General features: G+C 42.4%; 1 protein-coding gene across 4 annotated transcripts in view; it reads right to left on the reverse strand.

The window, feature by feature from the left end:
- LOC144124613 (melatonin receptor type 1C-like) overlaps nucleotides 1–8,174 on the reverse strand; it is an 81,747-nt gene extending 73,573 nt beyond the window's left edge. For 3 of the 4 annotated variants that reach the window (XR_013313238.1, XM_077657407.1, XM_077657410.1), the window contains exons 1-3: nucleotides 8,067–8,174; nucleotides 2,107–2,926; nucleotides 650–776 (exon numbers count right to left, since the gene is read on the reverse strand). Coding sequence is in view for 2 of the 4 variants with exons in the window: in XM_077657407.1 (XP_077513533.1) it covers nucleotides 650–776; nucleotides 2,107–2,919 (940 nt within the window). In the remaining 2 variants the exon portion in view is untranslated. Of the gene's footprint in view, nucleotides 1–649; nucleotides 777–2,106; nucleotides 2,927–8,066 lie in introns of those variants that run through there. The other variant, XM_077657408.1, reaches the window with a different exon arrangement.
- Between the last annotated feature and the right edge of the window lie 584 nt (nucleotides 8,175–8,758).

Genomic DNA, 8,758 nt, shown 5'->3' on the forward strand with positions numbered 1-8,758 from the left:
GAAAGATTTGTAATATGGGAGTAATTCCTCATTAGAATAAACCCATGCTCACGCATACAGCTGCAAATTAAATTTATACACAGAAAATTCAAAGTTGAAACATTCGTCCTGGTCTGGCGTCTGAACCCAGGGAAGTCGCTCTGCCAACTGACCTGACGGCTGGCGGATGGTAGGGTGGGAGCTAATTTGTCAAGAGCTCGAAGTAGGTATGGTATTGGTACGATAATAAAATCAATCCTTCAAAGTGGATATACTTATTAAAAATGCGTAATTACTCTTTACCATCCACTCATGCCGCAACTATGACAGGCGTAAGCTCTAACGAGTAGGCCACTGCGACGAACCCCGTGTTTTAACTCGACTACTAGTATTTATTTAGTGAAAAACGCGTCACGGCTACTCCCCCTATTTCATCCGAGCTAAGGAAACATGCACCAAGACGCGCCCACTTCCAGTTAAGCATTTTTTGTTCTCCTTCTTGCAATGAAGCCCTCCTATGAAAGTATACATGCATGCAGATGAACTATTTCTTATTCTTTTTCTTTCCTTTGTGCCTTTACAGAATATGTCACTTTACATGCTTCGTGTTTCAGCAACAGACGAATAAAGCGTTGGAAAAGATGCAGCATTGCACCAATCGTTGTCTCACCCTCTGCACTGACGACTTCGACAGCACTTCCGAAGAGGAGTTCTTTGTACCCGTGCCTGAAGGACGGACTCCTGAAGGCGTATATTATCGGGTTGCACGCAGAGTTCATGTAGCCGAACCAGTAACTCTGCGTGAAAACATAGCGGGAGCACTGTCAGTAAGTCGGAAAGCGGCAACACCTCGGCTGGGGAAATACTGTGCTAGTTACCGAGCGCGCCATGTTCATTTACTATATTGAAAATTTATTTTGTCCTAATATAAGGGGCTGCTCAGCCATGAACATCTTTTTCGACAGGGTATGTCTAGTGCTACGCAGTAACTAACAACGACTCATTTTCTGTAGCATAAACTTTATATCTCGGGCCAAATCGACGTCTTGTTTCCGGATCTCTGCAAAAAGCTCTGTGCGGTTTCTCGTGGGAACTGACTGCTCAAGTTTTTTAGTCTCATTTCTGGTGTGTCCCAAGGAAGCATCTAGAGACGCTTGTTATTAAATTAAAACAAATTATCCGGTTGGTGTTTTTTTTTTCAAATGCTGTGTCCATTTGGTAGCTTGTAGTTTAAAGTGCAGTTTTTTTAAATATCTTGTCAAAATGACAATGCTTTGTTACAGCAAGGCATTGTGGCTATTCAAGAATGTTGCAAGCAGGAAGGTATGACGCTGAACAAGAAAAAAGTGGCCCTATACGTATTACAAGCCAAATGAATCAACGCGCCATATGTGATATGATAGAAAATAGAATCGGAACTGGTTAAACAAGGATCTAGGCCCTAACCCTTAATGATATGCAGTCTTTGCGTGACAAAATATTCGATACTTGCACGCCAGCATTACTAATGTTACGACCATCTCCGATCAGTCCCTAAATGTCCGTTAAGCTTAAGCTAGAATATGCCGAAATAGCAGGCTGTCTTTACTATTAAGCCAACTAGAACGTGTTCAGTATAAGAAAGTGATATTTATTTACCGGAAACACCGACTGCAACGCTATTCGTGTCTTCAGTAGAATACACAATCATGTTCACACTCTGAAAACATCGATAGAATTAAATCGCCTCCCAGTTCTCTCAATTGCCTTTAATTGACAGCCAAATCAAATTTGCGCCCTAGAATCAACGTTTTTCCAAAAAGTAAACCCGCCACACGCATAAGGATTATTCATTGCCAATATTTACTGCAGGAAATGCGCATTCACGAGCAGTTTTTCTCCAGAAGAGTAGCAGAGAGTGGCTCTCCCCCGAAGTATTTTCTTTTCCATGATTTTGATTATGAACTACCTCGGTTCCGTTTCCAGTCATGGTCCGTTTTTCACGCTGCAATTACTACACAGCTTTGATTGCAATATTTCCTTTCTCGTTGAGAACGCTCTTGCTCGAGACAAAATTGGGCTAAAATTATGCCCGAAGTAAATAAATAAAAAGGAATCACTGCGTGAAAAGTGTAATAGGTAACTTACCACAGGATTAAGAATTTCCGGCACGTGTGTCTTGTTGCCTCTGGAATTCACGTAGAACGTATAGATCATGTATGGAGTCCAGCAGAGCAGAAAACAGATCAGCACCAGGAAGAGAGTAATGTTGATGCGCTTCTGCTGGACGACTGAGTTGTGAAGTCCCATGTGAGCCTTTACGCGCGACATGTGGTCGGCGATAACGCGGAAAATGTTGACGTAGCAGAAAGCCATCACGCCGAGCGGAATAAAGTAGTTGGTCACCGTAATAAGAGCCGAATGCGAGTACATCATCATGTTACGCGGGTAGGCTGGTCCACACTGCGAGGCTCCACGCTTGTAGATAATCTCGGTAAGGCCCAGGAAAGGTGTGATGGCACAGAAGAAAGGCCATAGCCACGCCGCCGCCAGGAAGACGGTGACCTTCCGGTAGCCTTCCCCTCGGTGGCTAAATGGTCGCGTAATGCTCAGATACTTGTGGACGCTCATGTACATAAGCGTGTGAATGGAGCACATCAGCAGCAGCGCCATGGTGAACCCGTTGAACTGACAGAAGGCGTGGCCCATGACCCAGTCGCCCCGCAATAGTGTGGCCAGGGAGACGGGCATGTCGAGCAACGCGACCAGGATGTCTGCCACCGCCAGGTTCACGATGAACATGTTGGTGCGCGTGCGCATGCCCCGGTGCCGGAGAACCGTGAGCACCACCATGGCGTTCCCCAGCACGGCGAGCACCATGAAGGCCAGAAGCAGCACTGCCATGACGCTGACCGCTGCATCACCGTAGTAGTAGTAGGTGCTGCTGGCCGACTCAGCCATACTCCTGCTGCAAGAAGGAGCCCAAAGTGGTTTAGCACGAAGAGTGTCAATATGTGAAGCTTCAGAAATTATGCACGACTTTTTCATCGAAGGTCTCTGGGCTCAACTAGACCAAGTGAGGCCACCAGATAGACCCTTCCGAGGTTCCTTAATATATTGACAATGTTCAACAAGGGAGGGGGCATCAGTTTAGAATTTACTCTTGCCGAGATGGAGCCAGGATGGAGCCTGCCGTGGTTTCGTACCCTACAGAGGCAGTAGCTCAACGTATGTGGTTCATTTCGGTCTCAAATTGTTTTATAAGAGAGATTTATTGATGCGCAAAGGTACTTAGTACCATGCATCAACTCCTTACAAAAAAACACGCCTTTAGGTGTGCTGCCGGCGTGTTTTTACTGTATGCATATGTTCAGCAAGCCAAGTAGAATAGAAGGCGTTATTTCATCTATGTCAGTATAGGTGTAAGTATTCAAATCTGCAAACATGACCTGCTAATTATAATGAAGACTTCAGCGACTCTATGAAACTTGACGCTAGGAAATATACTAGGACCTTCTTATTTACCACTCATCAACAAAATGTTATTTTTTAATTAAGAAAACAACATGGCAATATAATTGAATCGGTGACTTCATCTTCACGATTAAACTTATTTTATTATATTGACCACAGCTAGAACAAAGCGATGTTTTATTTAATCACAAGTGAGCGTTATGTTAATTTCATCGTTCAAAACTTGTATGCAAGCATCTGTCATGAAGCGGCATTGCTTCAGTTCTTTTTTTTACTTCTGCCATGTAACTGGTGTAAAGTTTTGTTTTCTTTCATTAACTAAGAGGATGGAGGAACATAAGCAACCTAGCAGTCCTTCAGGGAATTGTGGAGAGTGCACATGTTCAAAGAAAGCATTTTTAGGCATAACTGGCGTATTGGTTTGGTTTTATCGGGTTTCACCTCCCATAGCGACTCGAGGTATGAGAGAGGCCAAAGTGGAAGTATGCGGATAATTTCCGTCATCTGGGGTGCTTTAACGCCAACTGACATAGAAAAGTACTCGGAACTCTAACATTTTGCCTCCATAGAAACGTGGCAGTCGCGGCCGAATCACAGGTACATCTTTAATGTTACAAGACGATTTAGTGAATCCCCGCGGTGGCGCACAATTTACGTATTAAAATAAAAATAGAATTTATTTTAAAAAACTTTGGTAGGCACTATAGAGTATGAGCGAATACTTACCACATAATTTATTTTCTCAATCAAATATATTTTTTACGCCAGAACGTGTTAATTTATACACAACTAACATGTGCTAGCAGGACCGAATTCGAAGGCATTCGATCTTTTTGTCACATAGCAATGTAGGCATGTAGTCCTAGCACATGTCCGTTTGTATGGACGTATTTCTCAACCCCAATAATTTCTCTCTTTACTTTGCTTTTCTTTCTGCCTACTGCAACGCATTTCTCTAAGAAAGGTTTAACTTTCTACCACTCACGTAGTTTAAAGTGATCAACAAGCGATCCTAGTTGTTTATATGTGAGAAACGGCGAGAACTTGTGAAGACCGTCGCTTTTCAGTCACTGTATAGCACGTGATTAAAGAAAAATGTCACCCTTTGTTGAGAAATGTTTTTTGGTACGCAGAAGCAAAACTTACATAACTGAGGCTGATATATATATATATATATATATATATATATATATATATATATATATATATATATATATATATATATATATATATATATATATATATATGTGTGTGTGCGTGTGTGTGTGTGTGTGTGTGTGTGTGTGTGTGTGTGTGTGTGTGTGTGTGTGTGTGTGTGTGTGTGTGTGTGTGTGTGTGCGTGAGCGTGCGTGAGCGTGCGTGAGCGTGCGTGCGTGTGTGTGTGTGTGCGTGTGCGTGTGCGTGTGCGTGCGTGTGCGTGCGTGTGTGTGTGTGTGTGTGTGTGTGTGTGTGTGTGTGTGTGTGTGTGTGTGTGTGTGTGTGTGTGTGTGTGTGTGTGTGTGTGTGTGTGTGTGTGTGTGTGTGTGTGTGTGTGTGTGTGTGTGTGTGTGTGTGTGTGTGTGTGTGTGTGTGTGTGTGTGTGTGTGTGTGTGTGTGTGTGTGTGTGTTCATAATACGTAGTCAAATGTTCTTGCGCGCACATATGCGTGTTCCGAAAATTCAAATCATATCAACGTTACCGCCCTTGTGCTGTTCTTTCGTCGTCTGCGCTGCAGTTTTCTTAATGAACTATGCGCGGATAAGCTTAACAGTCCCCACTGCGCATTTTTTTCGTAGAACTTAGCCTTAAACGTTAAGTATCATTCCGGACCACTGTGACAAATATTTTCGATAGACTTGACTGTGTTAATCCAAAACAACGCTACCAAAACAACGAATAGTTCATAAATATGGTATCATGTACTAAACCAGTTTGTGATATCAGAAAGCTCTATGGTTACAGAGAACGGCAGGCATTATTCCGGTGCCGATCTTGGTGACGCTTGTCCCATACCCTGTCTTGTGTGTGTGTGTGTGTTTCGCGGAACTACCATGTTTGGAGATATGGGTGGTCCCGAGTGGTAGATTTGTGCAATGCTGTGCCTTTTCGCCCAAGATTTGTACGTTGTTAACTACATTGCGGAACTTGCCCATGTGCGCTGCCAATGTAACTTGCAATGCTACTAACGCTACATGAAGTTGTGCTTGGGTGCCCAAATTAACTTGATTTTGTACCAATGAGCCAATCCGAAGAGGTAGTTTCTCCTTTTTCCTTCCTATACTACTACGTTTCTTCTAACCAACTTAGGACGCTTGGACTTTTCATGCTGCTTTTAATGGTTTTGGTCGCGGATTTGTTCCAATATGCAAGAGTATTTTTGAATAACAGTGCACAAAATTTAATATTAGAGGGGACTGCAAGCTGTCGATTGGCAAGAGTTCATTCTTCGGTGTGCACCGTTGGGGAAGTGTTCCAAACGGCGGGAACAGAACATCCTGGGCCAGTGTTTGATTTCATCGTTTTTGTACTCGCGATTTTATGGTAATAAACCGCATGCTGATTCGACGCAATGTCATTTCCGTGACTCCCTCAGCATAGGACAGATGTGGCGTTCCTATACAGGTTGCCGCGCAGTGACAATTCTATAGGTTCCAAGCAACCGAGAGTCTATACTTTACTCCTTGTGACAGGCAAAACATCAGTTTATAGAGGCTTAGCAACCGCTGCTTCGAGTTGATTCAGTTTATCTTGTGTTTAGACACTGTGGTCTAGTTCAAGGTTATAGCAGGATCGGTATACGTACATCAAACATGCATGCATACACACACGCTAAAATTGATTACATTTTAGGTATTTTGAAACACCAGTAAAAAATTCTGGTTAACAGTTTTGTCCTTAAGATTATTACGGTCTCTTTTTGTTTCTGTAAAACAGTTATTCCATGCATTTAAAGCGGTTATTCCTAGAGCATGCGTTCGTCTCGTGTTATAAACTGAGGAGAAGAGGAGAAAGCAAAAAATTGGGAAGTATAAACTTTGCCTTGACCGTTTACCAGCTACAAGAGAAACTTTAATCGGCAGATGAGCTCGCTGACAGATATAGGGCAGTATGAACTGAAAAACTATAGTAAAGGGTAGGATACTGAACAAGTATAGGACAGTATGAACTGAATTTATGTTGCACTCGTTCTAGTTCATTAATGTGGGTTAAGTTGAAAGGCCCCTGTTAAATACGGCATATTCCAGCGATGGACAAATTAGATAATTGTACGCTAACAAACGAACACTAGTCGTCGATGACTTCGGTGAGCTCTTCAAGAAAAAATTCACGCAGAGAATTTGCTTCGCGGTATCTATGTGTTTTGTCCACGAAATCTGGGTAGTTGTCCACTGGCGTAAGTATCTGTACTGTGTTACTTCCAATAGTAATAAGATCTTAAAACCATACACAAACTGAGCACGTCTTTTGCTCTCTGTCATTGTAAAAAAAAAAGGTTTTTTTTTTCAAAATTAATGAGTATTTGCCGATGGTTACAGAAGTAATCACATTCTCAAGGTCATTATTAAGACGCACTTGGTCGTCAACTGCCGTGACCTCTTCGTACAAATTGTACTGAAAGTCCTGCGACAGGCACACTAATAATATATATATATATATATATATATATATATATATATATATATATATATATATATATATATATATATATATATATATATATATATATGTGGTCCCAAAATTGTCTCTCGGGGGCACCAGTAGCATGTTGGGAACAGTTAGGAGGAGTATTGTTTAAGGTGAGGTGTCGACTTCTATTCTAAACGTAGCATGTGATCTATGTATCTGGTGATTTTTGTATCTATAATTTCATTTAATATTTGTTACATAATACCTTCTCCAAAGTTTTGTTGAAATCCATCAATCTATTGTCTGTTTTGTTACCTTCATTTATCGATTGTGCGAAGTCCTGCATATTCTAAACCTATTGAGTAGTTATAGAAAGCCCGCGCCTGAAATCATGTCGAACATCTGCAAGTTCCTTGTGTTCTTTTAAGACTCCTAATATATATTTATTAATCCTGTGCTCCAGTGTTTTCCAAGATGTCGACGTCAGTAATAGAGGTGGATAATGCTCCCCCTGTGCTTTTTTCCGGTTTTATGTAAAGGATTAATCTCGGCCGTCATCCAGTCATCCGGTAAAGAAGCGTCGCATAATTATTTGGTGAGAAAAGAAAGAAAAATACTTCGGACACCATTCTTTATAGCGTTTCAAAAAATCGTTTCGTATATTATCGGGTCATGATTTTTGAACAGGCAAAGACAAGAGCAAATTAAAAACACCACTCTCTGAAATAATATCAAATAATACAGAAAGCTATATATAGCAGTTTCGAGTAAGAAAACAACAAGTTGCATTGAAGGCCTAAGACGAAAATAAAAAAAAATCTTAAAACCAAAGCGCAACGTTCAATCGGCCTTCAACACATTGTCAAGTTTCCATAATCCATTTGCATACCTAAGCCCCTTTGAGAGCGTGACCAGGTAGTGCGCTCAAACAACGACGGGACACTATCACCAGATTGTTACCGGAAATCGACAAAAAGATTGAGTGACCGAAGGGCAAGGACGTTTAATACGAGACAGGGAGGCTCACCTTTGCGTCCCCGAGTCGCATTCGACGGCCGCTCCGATGAATGCGTCCAGCGGACGACGTCTGGGTGTCGAAGCGGAAAGGAAGGCGCGAGCGATAAGAGCGGCGGAAGACGGACGCGACGCGCCTTGCGGGTCGCTTCACCCGCCGCACCGCCACTCAGGCAGCCCGCTACACCGGAGCGCGGGCATGGCCCGTATGCATGCAGTTTTCGACGCGTCTTGCAGGCCATCGTCGCAACTCTCGGCTGGCGCAAGCCGAGCGTTGTTGCGAAACGGAGCTCAGAGTTCCGCTTTTTTTTTTAATCCAAACTCCTCCGGCATAAAATTTTCTTTTCCTGCAGAACAAAAATCAGCTTTTCCAGAAAGTGCGACAGGAAAGACTTTAATGAAAGCTAATCTTGAACGCAATTGTTGCTAGCGTCCTTTTTTTTTGTTCAAGATAGCCGGCTTTACAGACGAACTTGAATTAGGAAACGTTGCTCCCACTATCATGGTATTCATTCCTCAGTCATGCTATTGTTGGCAGAAATGACCAGTACCACTTTCCTGGATAATTATGTGCACCATAATTGAATTTGTAAAGCAGGTTACTGTCACCTCTTTTATGCGATATGTACGCGACTATGCACAAAGCGAACAGGCTGCTATTACGCTGAGAGCGTGCTTCACCTAGCACTAATTTTTTTTTTTTAG

This window comes from Amblyomma americanum, chromosome 3, assembly GCF_052857255.1.
Source record: "Amblyomma americanum isolate KBUSLIRL-KWMA chromosome 3, ASM5285725v1, whole genome shotgun sequence".
In the NCBI taxonomy this organism is placed as follows: Eukaryota; Metazoa; Arthropoda; class Arachnida; order Ixodida; family Ixodidae; genus Amblyomma; species Amblyomma americanum.